We start from the raw sequence: 17,249 nt of genomic DNA on the forward strand, positions 1-17,249 counted from the left end.
CCCCCACGAGTGACCCACAGGCGATGGACACAGAGTCACAAGGAGGCCTCAGCAGCACAATAAAACAGAAATCCCACATCGCAGGAGTTGCAGGACAGGGGCTGATATTCATGTTGCAGAGTGCTGGAGGCCAGGGCTTCTTGACACCTGAAGATCTCCTAGAAAAAGAGTCAACAAGACTTGGCAAAAGCAACAGTTGCAGTGCACAGGGGTTCCAGTCCAGTTGCAGGAGTAGGGGCTCACAGTCTCCCAAGTTGGTCAAAAGACAAGCAGGACCCAGAGGAGGCCACAGACCCACCACCTGTGATGCAGAGCCTTTCGATGTCCGTGGGACAGCAGACCCCACCAGCCGGTCCACGTTGTCTTGAGGTGCCTGTGGATGCAGGGAGTGACTCCTTCGCTCCAAAAGAGATTCCTTCGTGCTTCCAGGTACAAAAAGAGTCTTTGTGACCCTGGAGGATGCACACCCTTGGATGCTGCAGAATTATTGTAGAATCTGGAGAAACAATGTTGCAATGGGAGCCTTCCCACCAGAAGCAGGCGTGTTTTGGTTCCAAAGCAGACCAGCAGCGGTTCTAGAGGCCAGTATCTGAAGATGTTTTGGAGAGAGAATCTGAGGACCCACCCTCGGAGGAGCCCTTAAGTAACCCTAAAAGGGGGTTGGTCACTCTCTGGGCTGACCCACCTATCAGAGGGGGTCAGAGATGTCATCTACCTGGTCTAACCAGTCAGATGCTCCCAGGGGCCTCTGCACATCTTATGTTGAAGATGGCAGAATCAAGAGGTCACCTGTCAAAGCTCTGTGTACCTCTCTAGGGGAGGAGCTGGGCAGGTGGGTGGTCACTCCCCTGTGCTTTGTGCAGTTTCGCACCAGAGTGGGAACCGGGGGTTCCTGAACTGGTGCAAACCGGATTATACAAGGAGGGCACCAAAGTGCCCTTCAAAGCAGTCTGGTGATGGTCAGAGGCCACCCCAACCCAGCCCTTAGACACCTAATACACAGGGTGGGTGGTCACACCTCTCCCTTGCAGGAAATCCTTTGTTCTGTCTTCCTCTGCCTGAGCCAGTTTCATCAGCAGGAGGGCAGAACAGTGTCTGGGGTCTGCAGCAGTGTGGGCTGGCAGCCAGACCCAGTAAGGCTGCAGAGGCAGAACTGGGGGATCCTCTAAGGAACCCCCCAGATTACAGGGAGTCTTGCTGCTAGCACTGGAATTGGTGTAGTTGCATGATTCCAACATGTTTGATACCAAACATGCCTAGGTTCGGAGAAGCCATTATGTAGTTGGGTCACTTGTGTTGACGACCCTGATTGGGGGTGATATCAAGGCTGTTGCCTCATGGGAAATGTAGTTTAAGTTTTCATTGGCTGCTGTGTGTTGACAGTAAAGAAAGAGATAGCATAATCGGAAGTCTCCGGTCCTGACAGAATTACATGTCTCAATTCGTTTTGAATCAAAGTTACTAGTATTCTTATAAATGTTTATGTGCATTCTCTAGGTACTACTAAGACTTAGCGCTGTCCATAAGAGAAATATAGCCACTTCCAAACTTGCTTGTTACAACAATAATTGGGTTTTACCTTCAAGCGGCCGCCAGAATTAATCGCATCCCAGAGCAGGAAACGCAGTTTTATTTCACCTTTTTCTGGTGCTTCCTTAACAGGGACTACAGGATCGCAGATAGCGCAGCAGAAACAGGAGAGCGACGTCAGAAGACCGCTGGATCCCTTGGATGCCATCGCTGAAGAGCGGATTGAAGGAGAAGAAGGACACTCCATCGCAGGGACAGCGAGACGAGGTATGTGGAGCAGAAGATTGCCAAGTCAGAGGCAGGAGAGTTCTCACCAGGACTCAACTAAGCCAAGCAATGCTTTCTTGCACTGTGCACCTTAAATTGATGCGGGCCTATGTCAGAACACCTGGAGGAGTGTGGCAGTTAGCACATTGGTGTAATTAGGTTTTTGGCAAATTGGTTGTAATTGTCTCCTCACACTAATTACTTCCTAGCACGGTGTACTCCTGTTTCAATGGTTACAGAAATGCACACGAGGGCTGAAAGGCACATGGAAAAAAACGTATTATGCTTTGAAAGATAGTTACACTGCTCATTACATGAAAACAAGCGGGCTTATTTTGACAGCGTTGTCATTAATATTAGGAATATGGAAATCATACCATACGCAACATGCTTTTTATCACAATACTAGTCAATGGTGCTGACTACTGCTTACCACATTACACTCAGTGCGCAATGATAATTTATATAGCAATATACTACCATAGTGTTTCTAGAAGGTATATGGGGATGCGATGGAATGCATAACCTGACAGGATGCAACAAACAAGTTACTCACCATGTGTAACAAATTATCTGGTAGAGACATGTTCTGGTTACAGGTTCCTTACCCTAGAATTTCCCCCAGGCATCAGACTGGTTCCGGAGATTTTTCTTTGAGCAGTACCCTTATACGCCATCAGGTGGCGTCGGTGGACTCCACATCCGTCATTGGCGTTGTGGTCGCCGTCATGATATCACAGTTGTATATAGGCGCCACACCGGCGTGCTGATGTCAGTTGCTTTTCACGACTTTCCACGCCACAAGCGTGGAGCCATGAGGAACACGGATCCTGGTGTGCCAGAACTAGGGCCCTAAAAAGGGGAATTCCCTGTCCCTAGAACACATTTTGCAGAGCAGGGAGGATGGGTGGGTCGGTAAAGAATCTGCAACTAGAATATGTCTCTACCAGCTAATTGGTTACCGAAGGTAAATAACTTGTTCATCTGATAGAGACTTCTAGTTGCAGATTCCTTACCTTAGAATAGATACCCAAGCAATACCGTCCCCGGAGGCGGGTCTGCAAACTAAGATCATACTAAGAAGTCCTGCAGGACGGAACAGCCAAAGTAGCCATCCCTGCGGACCTGACAATGTAGGCAATAGTGTTTAGTGAACGTGTGCAGGGACACCCACGTTGCTGCCTGGCAGATGTCCAGGACTGGAACTCCGCATGTTAACGCAGTGCTTGCAGCAGTGGCGCTGGTAGAGTAAGTACGCAAACCCTCAGGGGGTTGCTTCTTAGCCAAAGTGTAGCACATTTTGATGCAGAGAACAACCCATCTAGAGATGGTCCTTTTCTGCACCGCCCATCCTTTCTTCATACACACATAACCAACAGATGGAGATGCCATTCGTGGTTGACCATGCATTGACAGCTGAGTTCGTCTGCTCTGGTGTTCAGAGAGGCCACAAGATGTTGAACCACCACGGATATGCCCTGACATTCCAGCCACGTCCAGAGATGCATGACCTCTTGACAAAGGGTCCACAACCCCACCCTGCTTGTTGCAGTACCACATGGTGGTGGTGTTGTCTGTGAACACCTGCATCACTTTCCCTTTGAGAGAGGGAAGGAATGCTTTCAATGCAAGCCTGACCACCCTGAGCTCCAAGATTGATGTGGAGCCTGGATTCCGCAGGAAACAAGATGCCTCTAATCTTCTTCCCCATGTGGCCACCCCATCCCAGGAGTGACGCATTTGTCACTACTGTTAGAGCTGGTTGGGGAAGGGAGAGGGATCTCTCTTTGACCCAATCACAGTTCAAAAGCCACCACTGCAGATCTTGTGCAGTTCCCTCCGAGATCTGCATCTTGCTGTAAAGATTCCCCTGATGCTGCGCCCACTGAAACTTCAGGTCCCACTGCAAAGCCTGCATATGCCATCTGGTATGTGCGACCAGCAGGATGCAGGAGGCCATGAGGCCCAACAGCCGCAGAGTATTTCTCACCGAAACCCAGGACAGAGGATGAAACATCAGTATCATAGCCTGAGTATTCTGAACTCGCCTCTCGGGAGGATAGGCCCAAAGCTGCACTGTCCAAAACAGCTCAGATGAAAGGGGGGGGTTTGAGAGGGAGTCAGGTGTGACTTCTGCATGTTTATGGTGAACCCCAGTGAATGCAGGAGGCTTGCCGTAGTCTGGAGGTGGGAGACAACAGCCTTGGGAGAGCCCGCCTGCAACAGCCAGTCATCGAGGTAAGGGAAGACTGAACCCCCTAGCCGGCGCAGATGAGCTGCGATCACCGCCAACACCGCCATCATTTTCACAAACACCGAGGGTCGCTGGTAAGGCCAAAGGGGAGCATGGTAAACTGATAGTGCTCGTGACCTGCCACAAACGGCAAGTAACGTCTGTGGGCAGGCAGGATGAGAATGTGAAAGTAGGCATCCTGCAAGTCCAACGCTACCACACAGTCTTCAGGGTCCAGGGCAGATCGGACCTGAGCCAGAGTGAGCATTTTTAACTTCTCCATTCTGAAGAAGAGATTGAGGGACCGGAGGTCTAGGTTAGGGCGGAGGCCCTTGTCCTTTTTGGACACCAGAAAGTAGCACAAATAACAACCACAACCCACTTCTGGCACAGGAACCCTCGCTATGGCTCCCGTGGCCAAAGGAGCCGTATCTTCCTCGCTGAGAAGTGCCAAGTGATCCTCCGTCCTCCGATCATAAGATGGTGGCATGGCTGAAAGGGTAGTCTCAAAGGGAAGGGAGTAGCCCCTTCGGACTATTTGCGAAACTCATCTGTCTATCGTGATGGACTCCCAGTGGGGCAGGTGATAGCGAAGCCTGCCTTCAGCTGGTCTGTGATGTAGCAATGAACTTGGAAGGTTTGGAGGCTGCAGCGGGGGAGGGTTGTGGACTGGGCTGACCGCTGGGTCCCTGATCCACAGGAACCGTTGGATCCTGCGTCTTCGTCCACGCAGAGGCTGGGCATCATGTGAGCCGCAGTGGCTGGAGGTTAATGGTCACGGTTTGGTGCCTCTTCGGTAGCCACAAAAGGGGCGAAAAGCAGGCTGAGGAGCAGCTGCAAGGCCGAGGGACTGAGCCGCAGCCCGGGACTCCTTAAAGCGATCGAGCGCTGAGTCCGCTTTGTCTCTAAATAGACGGGTGCCATTGAAGGGCATGTCCATAAGTGATTGCTGGATATCCCCCAAAAAGCCAGATGTCCTCAACCAAGCGTGGTGCCTAAAGGCCACTGTTGACGCAACTGATCTGCCTAGTTAGTCGGTCATGTCCAGCCTGGTCATTGGGGCACCAGGGGTTCCCCATGGGTTGCAGGATGTATTGTGCTACCAATGGGAACCCATGCAAAATGTGTCTGCAGGCCTGCCATTGCAGCCTGTGTGAAAAGGTTCATGCACCTTTTCACCACAGGTCACTGCACCAGGTCCCTGTAAGTCACCCCTATGGTAGGCCCTCCTAGCCCAGAGGGCAGGGTGCAGGTCCCTGTGTGTGAGGGCACCCCTGCATGAGCAGAGGGGCCCCTGTGAACTCCAGTTCCATTGCACTCAACTTCATAAGTGCGGGGAAGCCAATTTTACCCGTGTACTGGACACAGCTCACTACCTATGTCCAGCTACTTAATGGTAACTCCGAACCTAGGCATGTTTGGTATCTAACATATCGGAATCATACCCCCAATACTGTTGCCAGTATTGGTTGTATGATTCCATGCACTCTGGGGGCTCCTTAGAGGACCCCCCCAGTATTGCTCCTACCGGTCTTCTAGGGTTTTCCAGGCAGCCTGCGCTGCTGCCACCCCTCAGACAGGTTTCTGCCCTCCTGCTGCTTGACCAGCTCAAGCAGGGGAAGGCAGAACAAAGGATTTCCTGTGGGAGAGGGAGGCAACACCCTCTCCCTTGGAAATATGCTTTCGAAGGCTTGGGAGGGGTAGCCTCCCCAAGCCAACGGTTTGCTTTGAAGGGCACATCTGGTGCCCTCCTTGCATAAACCGGTATGCACCTGCCCACGGGCCCTTGGTCCCTGTTCTGGTGCAAAACTGGACAAAGAAAAGGGGAGTGATCACTCCCCTGTCCATCACCACCCCAGGGATGGTGCCCAGAACTCCTCTAGGTGGCCACTTGATTCGCCATCTTGAAACCAAGGTGTGCTGAGGCCCCTGGGAGCATCTGAGTGGGCCAGGTCAGGCAGGAGATGTCACAGCCCCCTCCTGATAGATGGTCACCCTGCCAGGTGACCAATGCCCCTTTTAGGGCTATTTAATGACTCCCTGGCGGGTGGGTCCTCAAATTCGACATGCAAGTCCCACCAGGACTCCTCTGCATTGTTTACTTCATCTTCTGGCCACTGGAATCGCAACTGGACTCTTCAGTAACCAACAAAGCTGCAACTCCGGCGACAACTTTGCTTTGCAACATTGTTTCTCTGGCTCCTTCCAGCAACTGCAACATTTCCCCCACTGTGCATCATCAGAGGGCAGCGAGACTTCAGCCTGCACCAAGAAGCAAGAAGGAATCTCCCTTTGAGAGAAGTAGTCACTCCCCTGCATCTACAGGCACCAACTGCAACGACATCCGGCAGCGTGGATCTGCTCTCAACTTGAACCGTGTGGAGCCTGCATCACTTGTGGTTGTCTGGTGTGGTCCCCTTGGTCCTCTCTGCCCACTCTCCCACTTGGGAGATGGTAAGCCCCTGCATTCCTTTGCAGGACAGTACCCCTGTGCACCGTGACTCTTGCAGCTACCAAGGCTTGTTTGCTCCTGCTCCTGCTCCTGCTCCTGCTCCAAGGGATCCTCAGGCTCTGAGTAGCCCTGGCCCCCAGCACTTCATCCTGCCAAGCACAGTCCTCTCTGCTTCTCCAGCGACGTGGGACTCCTTTTGAGGTGTGCTGACTGGGCCTCAATGCAACTTACTGTGCCTGCTGCCATTGGATTGCCTGTGGGAGCTGCGTCTGGTTCTGCTGACTCTCCTGATTGCTGAGGGTCAGCCCAGACTCCCCTCCAAGGGTCAAGTCTGCTCGACCTTGCTGGTCGTCTTCAGCCTTGCAACTCCTCCTGTGCTTCTTCTTGTCTTTGCCAAGGCTTGTTGGTGGTTCTCCTAACCACTGACCATCTGCAACCTGACAGCCGACTTGAGACACCATCTGCATCACTCCAAGGACTCCTCTTCAGCACCTGGGCTGCACAACTGGTCTTCTTCTTCTCCCGTCGACCTGGTTCTGCATCCACAGAAGGGTGGGTAGTGGTTCCTGCCACGACCGAACACTGCAACTCAAACTGGACTCTCTCCCCTTCTCTTGTAGGTCCTCTTCTGCCAGAATCCACCTTTGGGTTCTCCCAGTCTGGTCCGGGCCTTGCACAATACCTTTTCTAAGTCCTCTTCTTAGTCCTGGGGGAAATCATGTACTTACCTCTGCTCTCCTGGTCCTTGGGGGTCACTAAGGTACTCACCTCCTAGTATCCCTGATTCTCCCAGCTTCCCTCTAACTACTCCACATCCTTGGGTGGGGGACTTCTCTCCGCATTCCACTTTCTTAGTATATGGTTTGGCCCTCCCCTAGGGCCCTCACTATTTTCTATCATTATTGCCAATGCTTGTTGTTTCTATGCTATTTGTTGAGTACTATTTTGTATGTATGTATATATATATATACATATATATATATATATATATATATATATATATATATATATATATAGTGTGTACTTACCTTACCTCCAGTTGGAGGAGACTGCCTGTAAGGATTCTAGTGTTGTGTTACCATAAAAAAATATCTTTATTTTGTAACACTGTGTGGTGCTTTTATGCATGATAAGTGCTGTGTGATTATAGTGGTATTGCATAATCTTTGCATGTCTCCTAGATAAGTCTTGGCTGCTCATCCACAGCTACCTCTAGAGAGCCGTGGCTTCCTAGACACTGCCTAGTCTTCACTAATAGGGGTTGCCTGGACCTGGCATAAGGTGCCAACACCATAGGTGTCCACCACACACCAGGCCAGGCCAGCTTCCTACACAGCTCACAAAGAATCGTGAGCTTGGCTGCATCCCTCCCATCAGCAACAGCTTGGGAGAACGTCCTGGGCCTCCTCTGGGACCTTTGGCAGCACCTGCGCGACCGTATCCCATAAAGTATGGGAGTAGCGGCTCAAAAGGCATGCAGTGTTCACAGACTGCAACGCCAGACTGGAGGAAGAGAATTAACTTCTTCCCAGGTTGGTCCAGTCGTTTTGATGCCTTGTCCGAGGGTGCGAAAGGGAATCAATCAATCAAAAATATTTATAGAGAGCGCTACTCACCCGTGAGGGTCTCAAGGCACTTGGGGGCGGTCAAGGGGGGGCAACGGAGGGTCACTGTTCGAACAACCATGTCTTGAGATTCTTTCTGAAGAGTTTTGCGAAGGTTGGTGGGGAGGGAGTTCCAGGTTTTGGGGGCGAGGTAGGAGAAGGACCTGCCTCCTGTGGTGGTGCGTTGGATGCGGGGGACTGTGGCTAGGTCGAGGTCAGCTGATCGGAGGTTGAGTGTGGGATTGTGGAAGTTCACTCTTTCGTTGAGGTAGGTTGGGCCGGTGTTGTGGAGGGATTTGTGTGCGTGGATGAGGATCTTGAATGTGATTCTCTTCTCTATGGGGAGCCAGTGAAGGGATTTGAGGTGTAGTGAGATTCATTCGTGGCGGGGGAGGTCAAGGACGAGGCATGCAGCTGTGTTCTGGATTCTCTGGAGTTTGCGTTTGAGTTTGAGTGTGGTGCCGGCGTAGAGGGCGTAACCGTAGTCTAGTCTGCTGCTGATGAGTGCATGGGTGACTGTCTTCCTGGTCTCTGGGGTAATCCATTTGAAGGATTTTTTTAAGTGCGGAGTGTGTGGAAGCAGGAGGAGGTTAGAGCATTGATTTGCTGTATCATGGAGAGGGAGGGGTCCAGGATGATGCCGAGGTTGCGTGCGTGGTTTGCAGGGGTGGGTGCGGGGCCTAGGGCAGTGGGCCACAAGGAGTCGTCCCATGTGGTTTTGTTGGGGCCGAAGATGATGATCTCGGTTTTGTTAGAGTTGAGCTTGAGGTGGTTAGATGTCATCCAGTTGGCGGTGTCGAGGAGAGCAGCGTGTAGGTTGGTTTTGGCGGTGGTGGGGTTTCGGGTGAGGGAGAGGATGAGTTGGGTGTCATCTGCGTAGGAGAGGATAGTGATTCCGTGTGATCAGAGGATGTTGGCTAGGGGGTTCATGTAAATGTTGAAGAGTGTGGGGCTGAGGGAGGACCTTTGGCAGACTCCGCAGATGATCTTGGTAACGGTGGAATGGAAAGGTGGAAGGCGGACTCGCTGGGTCCGGTCGGTAAGGAAGGAGGGGAGCCATTCTAAGGCTTTGTGGCGAATTCTTATGTTGTGGAGGCGTGTGCATAGTGTGTGGTGGCAGACAGTGTCAAAGGCTGCGGAGAGGTCTAGAAGGATGAGTGCGAAGGTCTCGCCTTGGTCGACTTTGGTCCTGATGTCGTCAGTGCATGCGATGAGGGCGGTTTCCGTGCTGTGGTTCTTGCAGAACCCGGATTGTGAGGGGTCAAGAGTGTTGTTTTCTTAGAGGAAGTGGGATAGGGGGGCGTTGACTAGTTTCTCTGCAAACTTGGCGGGGAAAGGTAGGAGGGAGATGGAGCGATAGTTGGAAAGGATCTCTGGGTCTACTTTGTTTTTTTTCAGGAGATCGGTGATTTCCGCATGCTTCCAGGGGTCTGGGTAGGTGGCGAAGTCAAAAGAGGAGTTGATTATGTCGCGGAGTATGGGGGCGATGGTTGGGCTGGCTTTGTTGTAGATGTGATGTGGACAGGGGTCGGAAGGTGATCTGGAGTGGATGGAGTTCATGGTTTTTTCGGTTTCTTCGTGTGTGGTGGGGGCCCAGGTGGTGAGTGTGGTGGGGGGGGTCATGAGTGGGGGTTGAGTTGGGTGAGTGAGGGGTGTGTGTGGTGAGTGTGTGCGGTATGAAGCTGTTGTGGAAGTCCAGGATTTTGTGGTGGAAGTGGTTGGAGAGGGCGTCACATAGGGGCTGTGTGTGTGAGGGGTCTATGTTGCTGGCTTTGGGTTTGGCTAGTTCATTAATGATGGTGAAGAGTTCTTTGCTGTTTTGAGAGTTGTTGTCAAGGCGTGTCTTGTAGTGATCTCTTTTGGCGGTGCGTATGAGTTGGGGATGGGTGCGAATGGTGGTTTTGAGGGTGGAGAAGTTGGTTGTAGAGGGTTCTTGTCGCTTGGAGTTCAGGGGTGAACCATGGGGCATTCTTGATGTTGTGGGTGGCGATGTGTTTTCTGAGGTGATGCCAGTGTGTCTGCGCATGTAGTGATCCATTTAGAGAGGTTGTGTGCTCCTGTGTTGGGGTCGTTGGTGTGGGGAGGGGGGTTGTGAGCCAGTTGGGAGTTCAGGCGTTCTGTGGGGATCTTGTCCCACATGCGGTAGGGTGTGGTGTGTTGATGGTAGTGTGTTAGGGTTTTGGTGAAGGAGAAGGGGCCGTAGTGGTGGTCAGTCCAGAGGAGTTCGGTGGTGTGGGTGTAGGCTATGTGTTGGCTTGAGGTGAAAATTGCATCGAGCGTGTGTCCTGCTGAGTGGGTGGGTGGGTGGGGTGACCAGTTGTTTGAGTCCGAGGTTGGTGAGGTTGTCTATGAGGGAGGTAGAGTTGTGGTCTTGTTGGTTCTCCAAGTGAAAGTTGAAATCACCGAGGAGGATGTAGTCTGTGGAGGTGAGGGTGTGCGAGCTGATGGTGTCGGCGATGGTGTTGAAGAAGGCGGGGCGTGGTCCTGGTGGTCTGTAGATTAGTGTACCTCTGGGGGTGGAGTTGTTGTTAATGTGGATTAGGAAGTGCATGTGTTCTGTGTTATCGATAGTGTCTTGGGAGCTGGTGGTGACTTTGATGGTGTCCCTGTGTAGGATGGCGATGCCACCACCTGGCCTGTTGAGGCGGTCTTTGCATTGGAGTTTGTATCCCTTGGGGGTGGCGATGGCTATGTTGGGTTCCGAGGAGGGGTTGGTCCAGGTTTCCGTGAGGAAGACAATGTCAGGTGAGTGTGATGTGATAAGGTCCCAGAGTTCTATGGCATGTTCGTGAAGGGAGCGGGTGTTGAGGAGCAGGCAGTTGAGGTGGTTCTGGTGGGTGGTGTTGGTGTGGTGCATGAGGGTGTTGTTGCGGGGTGTGTTCTGGTTGTGGGGTGGTGTGCTGCGGGGCTGGGTGGTGGGGGCAGGGGAGGTGTGTATTGCGTTTGCAGTGTTGTGTTTGTTGTCGGAGGGTAGCTATGGTTGGTGTGTGGTGTGAGGGATGAGGAGCAGGAGAAGTGACAGGTGTGGCAGGTGAAGGGGCCATGAGTGTGTGTGGGGCTGGAAAGGCTGCAGGTGGGGCGAGGCCCTGGGTTGAGTGAGTGGAGGGTGTGGAGGAGTAGATTTGTCTGAGGGGGCCAGGGGGACTGGCGCTGGGCGCGGTCTTGGCGCGGACGGGCGCAGACGGGCTTGCCTTTGGCGTGCCGCGTCTGCCATAAATGGGGAGGAGGGAGGGAGTGGGCAGCTGGGAGGAGGGAGGTCTGGGCGAATGGGAAGGCTGGGGGGGTCGGGCCACAGGGATAGCAGCGGCAAGGGAAAACAGAGGAGAAAGGCAAAAGGACGGTGAGGAGGTGGGGGAGGCGGGAGGGGCTGCTGGGTTTAGCAGCGGCTAGGGAAAACGGCGGAGAAAGGCAAAAGGACGGTGAGGAGGTGGGGGAGGTGGGAGGGCCCGCGGAGATTAGCAGCGGCAAGGGAAAACAGCGGAGAAAGGCAAAAGGACGGTGAGGAGGTGGGGGAAGGCGGGAGGGGCCGAGGGGATTAGCAGCGGCAAGGGAAAACAGAGGAGAAAGGCAAAAGGACAGTGAGGAGGTGGGGGGAGGCGGGAGGGGCCGCGGGGATTAGCAGCGGCAAGGGAAAACAGAGGAGAAAGGCAAAAGGATGGTGAGGTGGTGGGGGGAGGCGGGAGGGGCCGCTTGCCTTTGGCGTGCCGCGTCTGCCATAAATGGGGAGGAGGGAGGGAGTGGGCAGCTGGGAGGAGGGAGGTCTGGGCGAATGGGAAGGCTGGGGGGGTCGGGCCACAGGGATAGCAGCGGCAAGGGAAAACAGAGGAGAAAGGCAAAAGGACGGTGAGGAGGTGGGGGAGGCGGGAGGGGCTGCTGGGTTTAGCAGCGGCTAGGGAAAACGGCGGAGAAAGGCAAAAGGACGGTGAGGAGGTGGGGGAGGTGGGAGGGCCCGCGGAGATTAGCAGCGGCAAGGGAAAACAGCGGAGAAAGGCAAAAGGACGGTGAGGAGGTGGGGGAAGGCGGGAGGGGCCGAGGGGATTAGCAGCGGCAAGGGAAAACAGAGGAGAAAGGCAAAAGGACAGTGAGGAGGTGGGGGGAGGCGGGAGTGGCCGCGGGGATTAGCAGCGGCAAGGGAAAACAGAGGAGAAAGGCAAAAGGATGGTGAGGTGGTGGGGGGAGGCGGGAGGGGCCGCGGGGATTAGCAGCGGCAAGGGAAAACAGAGGAGATGGGCAAAAGGACGGTGGGGAGGTGGGAGGGGCCGCGGGGATTAGCAGCGGCAAGGGAAAACAGAGGAGAAAGGCAAAAGGACAGTGAGGAGGTGGGGGAGGCAGGAGGGGCTGCGGGGATTAGCAGCAGCAAGGGAAAACAGAGGAGAAAGGCAAAGGGACGGTGAGGAGGTGGGGGAGGCGGGAGAGGCCATGGGGATTAGCAGCGGCAAGGGAAAACAGAGGAGAAAGGCAAAAGGACGGTGAGGAGGTGGGGGGAGGCGGGAGGGGCCGCGGGGACGCAGCGGCAGGGGATTTCCGAGAGAGGAGAACAGATGGAGAAGGAGGCGGCGTGTGGGCGGCGGCGCGAGGAGCGACTTGCCTACTGGAATGGAATGCGTCAGAAGAGAAAGAAGCCTGGATGACCAAACTCTGAGGTGTAGGATGGTGGGTCAGGAATTTAGGGTCGTTAGGTGCAGGCCAATGGAGGTGGACGATTGTCCTGTTGACAGGAGCCGCTGTACTGGGTTTAGACCACATGCCCAGCTGGACATCAGTGAGGGCTTCATTGAAGGGCAAAAGGGGTTCAGATCTAGAAGCCCCAGGCTGAAGCACCTCAGTCAGGAGGTTAGTCCTGACAGCCACAGAAGGCACCTCGAGGCCCAGGACCTCAGCTGCTCTTCTCACCTCCATTGAATATGAGGCTCCCTTCTCCGTAGCCATGGTAAGGGGAGAAAGCATGCCATTATTAGGGGAAGTGTAAAGACCACTGGCTTCACACAATTCCTGAGTCCAATCTACATCTGGGTCACCTAGATGGTATTCGAAAGGGTCCAGCGACCCCTCCATACCCTCACTGTACCCGTACCCACAGGCATAAGGGTCAGGATCCAACCTGGGGAGAAAGGCCCCCGTCAAAGTCCGAATCGGCAGCGGGTGATGTCGTTCTGGCTCTGGGTCGGAGTTAGGAATCAGTATGGGGTCGATGTTGATCGTGGGGCTAACCGACATCTGGAGCGTCGACTTCTGTACCTGCACCAGGGAAGGTCATGATGGAACAGCCGGCCTCGATCCGGTAACAGATTCTGGGGTGCCCTCTGGAGCCGAGGCTGAAGCTGCCAGCGCAGAACCGAAGTGGGCCCCCACCGACCCTACTGGGCCTGAAGGCATCACAGGATGGACAGAATGGCCAAATAAGATGCATGACCTTGTAAAACTCTGAGTTGGGCAGCGGTGGCTCTGCCTCCCTTACACTCAGGGAGGCACAGAGCCAACCCAGAAGCAGGCTCCGAGGACGGAGGCCTAGAGCGACGACGCTCCTCCTCCATCGTATCGTCCGAGCGACAGGGTGAAGTCAAAGAGCGTTTGTTCTTCTTTGACTTCTTCTTCTTGTGACCCAAATGCCCGACAATTTGGAATGGTATTAGGACCAGTGGTGATGGCACCGCGAGCCGTCTCGTGACCTTCCTCTTGGGCAAGACTGGGAGCGACGCAGAGCCAGAGACCAGGGTGCAATGAGCTTAAGGTACTGCTCCCTCAAAGGCTTGGGGTTCATGGCCCGGGAACTCGGAGCATGACTTCGGGTCGTGGTCGTGATCCAGACACCACAAGCACATGAGATGCGGATCTGTCACTGACATCATGTGGTGACAGGAGTCACACAGCTTGAATCCGGTCTTCTGGGACAACATGTTGATGCACCAGGTGGTCAAAAAACTTTAATAAAACATTGAACATTTAGACAAAAAATCAACTGAGGGTAGCTCCTCCAGATCTGCGCGTAGGCTGGTGTGGAAAGAAAAGAACAACACGGTGACTGTAGGAAAGTACCATCTTGCCTGGCATGTTACCCCCATATTTCACTGTATATATGTTGTTTTAGTTTATGTGTCACTAGGACCCTGCCAGGCAGGGCCCCAGTGCTCATACATATGTGCCCTGTATGTATTCCCTGTGTGATGCCTAACTGTCTCACTGAGGCTCTGCTAACCAGAACCTCAGTGATTATGCTCTCTCTACTTTCCAAATTTGTAACTAAACAGGCTAGTGAGTAAATTTACCAATTCACATTGGCATACTGGTACACCCATATAATTCCCTAGTATATGGTACTGAGGTACCCAGGGTATTGGTCTTCCAGGAGATCCCTATGGGCTGCAGCATTTCTTTTGCCACCCATAGGGAGCTCTGACAATTCTTACACAGGCCTGCCACTGCAGCCTGCATGAAATAATGTCCACGTTATTTCACAGCCATTTAGCACTGCACATAAGTAACTTATAAGTCACCTATATGTCTAACCTTCACTTAGTGAAGGTTGGGTGCCAAGGTACTTAGTGTGTGGGCACCCTGGCACTAGCCAAGGTGTTCCCACATCGTTCAGGGCAAATTCCCCGGACTTTGTGAGTGCAGGGACACCATTGCACGCGTGCACTATACATAGGTCACTACCTATGTATAGCATCACAATGGTAACTCCGAACATGGCCATGTAACATGTCTAAGATCATGGAATTGTTGGGGGGACAATTCCACAATCCCCCGTGTCTCCAGCACAGAACCCGGGTACTGCCAAACTGCCTTTCCAGGGTCTCCACTGCAGCTGCTGCCAACCCCTCAGACAGGTTTCTGCCCTCCTGGGGTCCAGGCAGCCCTGGCCCAGGAAGGCAGAACAAAGGATTTCCTCTGAGACAGAGTGTTACACCCTCTCCCTTTGGAAATAGGTGTGAAGGGCTGGGGAGGAGTAGCCTCCCCCAGCCTCTGGAAATGCTTTGATGGGCACAGATGGTGCCCATCTCTGCATAAGCCAGTCTACACCGGTTCAGGGATCCCCCAGCCCTGCTCTGGCGTGAAACTGGACAAAGGAAAGGGGAGTGACCACTTCCCTGACCAGTACCCCCCAGGGGAGGTGCCCAGAGCTCCTCCAGTGTGTCCCAGACCTCTGCCATCTTGGAAACAGAGGTGTTGTGGGCACACTGGACTGCTCTAAGTGGCCAGTGCCAGCAGGTGACGTCAGAGGCTCCTTCTGATAGGCTCTTACCTCTCTTGGTAGCCAATCCTCCTGACTTGGTAGCCAAACCTCCTTTTCTGGCTATTTAGGGTCTCTGCTTTGGGGAATTCTTCAGATAACTAATGCAAGAGCTCACCAGAGTTCCTCTGCATCTCCCTCTTCACCTTCTACCAAGGATCGACCGCTGACTGCTCTAGGATGCCTGCAAAACCGCAACAAAGTAGCAAGACGACTACCAGCAACATTGTAGCGCCTAATCCTGCCAGCTTTCTCAACTGTTTCCAGGTGGTGCATGCTCTGGGGGTAGCCTGCCTTCACCCTGCACCAGAATCTCCGAAGAAATCTCCTGTGGGTCGACGGAATCTTCCCCCTGCTAACGCAGGCACCAAAGGACTGCATCACTGGTCCTCTGGGTCCCCTCTCATCCTGACGAGCGTGGTCCCTGGAACACAGCAACTCTGTCCAAGTGACTCCCACAGTCCAGTGACTCTTCAGTCCAGGTTTGGTGGAGGTAAGTCATTGCCTTCCGACGCTAGACTGCAAAGCTGTGTACCGCGTTATTTGCAGCTGCTTCGGCTCCTGTGCACTCTTCCAGGATTTCCTTCGTACACAGCCTAGCCTGGGTCCCCAGCACTCCGTCCTGCAGTGCACAACCTTCTGAGTTGTCCTCCGACGTCGTGGGACCCGCTTTTGTGACTTCGCGTGGACTCCGGTTCACTCTTCTTGTAAGTGCCTGATGGGGTACTTCTGCGGGTTCTGCCTGCTTCTGTGAGGGCTCTCTGAGTTGCTGAGTACCCCCTCTGTCTCCTCCTCCAAAAGGCGACATCCTGGTCCTTCCTGGTCCTCAGCAGCACACAAAAACCTCTACCGCGACCCTTGCAGCTAGCAAGGCTTGTTTGCGGTATTTCTGCGTGGCTTCATCGTGACGTGGGACATCTGTCTTCCAAAGGAGAAGTTCCTAGTCCTCTTCTTTCTTGCAGAACTCCAAGCTTCTTCCAACCGGAGGCAGCTTCCTTGCACCTTCATCCGGGGTTTCCTGGGCTCCTGCCCCCCTTAGACACTGTTGCGGCTATCGGACTTGGTCCCCTTGTCTTACAGGTACTCAGGTCCAGAAATCCGTTGTCAGTGCATTGCTGGTGTTTGTTCTGCCTGTAGAATCCCCCTATCACGACTATTGTGCTCTCTGGGGGTAGTAGGTGCACTTTACTCCTACTTTTCAGGGTCTTGGGGTGGGGTATTTTTCTAACCCTCACTGTTCTCTTACAGTCCCAGCGACCCTCTACAAGCTCACATGGGTCTGGGGTCGATTCGTGGTTCGCATTCCACTTTTGGAGTATATGGTTTGTGTTGCCCCTATACCTATGCTTGCCTATTGCAACCTATTGTGATTCTATACTGTTTGCATTACGTTTCTTGCTCTTACTTACCTAATTTTGGTTTGTGTACATATAACTTGTGTATATAACTTACCTTCTTACTGAGGGTACTCACTGAGATACTTTTGGCATATTGTCATAAAAATAAAGTACCTTTATTTTTAGTAACTCTGTGTATTGTGTTTTCTTATGATATTGTGCATATGATATAAGTGGTATAGTAGGAGCTTTACATGTCTCCTAGTTCAGCCTAAGCTGCTTTGCCATAGCTACCTTCTTTCAGCCTAAGCTGCTAGAAACACCTCTTCTACACTAATAAGGGATAACTGGACCTGGCACAAGGTGTAAGTACCTCTGGTACCCACTACAAGCCAGGCCAGCCTCCTACATTGGTTGTGCAGCGGTGGGATAAGTACTTGTAATTACTTACCACTTTGTCATTGTGTACTTTTCATAAGAGAATCATATACCAAACAGTTCAGTGTATGTACACTTAACCAAAAAAGTTTGCTTTTCTTCTGTACAACTTTTTACAAAGTTCTGAAAAGTTTCGTCAAACTTCTAAAAGTTT

At 53.0% G+C, this 17,249-nt stretch overlaps 1 protein-coding gene across 7 annotated transcripts in view; it reads left to right on the plus strand.

Moving 5' to 3' along the window:
• RNF8 (ring finger protein 8) overlaps positions 1-17,249 on the plus strand; it is a 292,936-nt gene that overhangs the window by 172,925 nt on the left and 102,762 nt on the right. For all 7 annotated transcript variants that reach the window (XM_069236312.1, XM_069236310.1, XM_069236309.1 and 4 more), the window contains one exon: positions 1,663-1,797. In XM_069236312.1, coding sequence (XP_069092413.1) covers positions 1,663-1,797 — 135 coding nt within the window. The remainder of the gene's footprint in view (positions 1-1,662; positions 1,798-17,249) is intronic.

Source organism: Pleurodeles waltl, chromosome 5 (genome assembly GCF_031143425.1).
Source record: "Pleurodeles waltl isolate 20211129_DDA chromosome 5, aPleWal1.hap1.20221129, whole genome shotgun sequence".
Classification (NCBI taxonomy): domain Eukaryota; kingdom Metazoa; phylum Chordata; class Amphibia; order Caudata; family Salamandridae; genus Pleurodeles; species Pleurodeles waltl.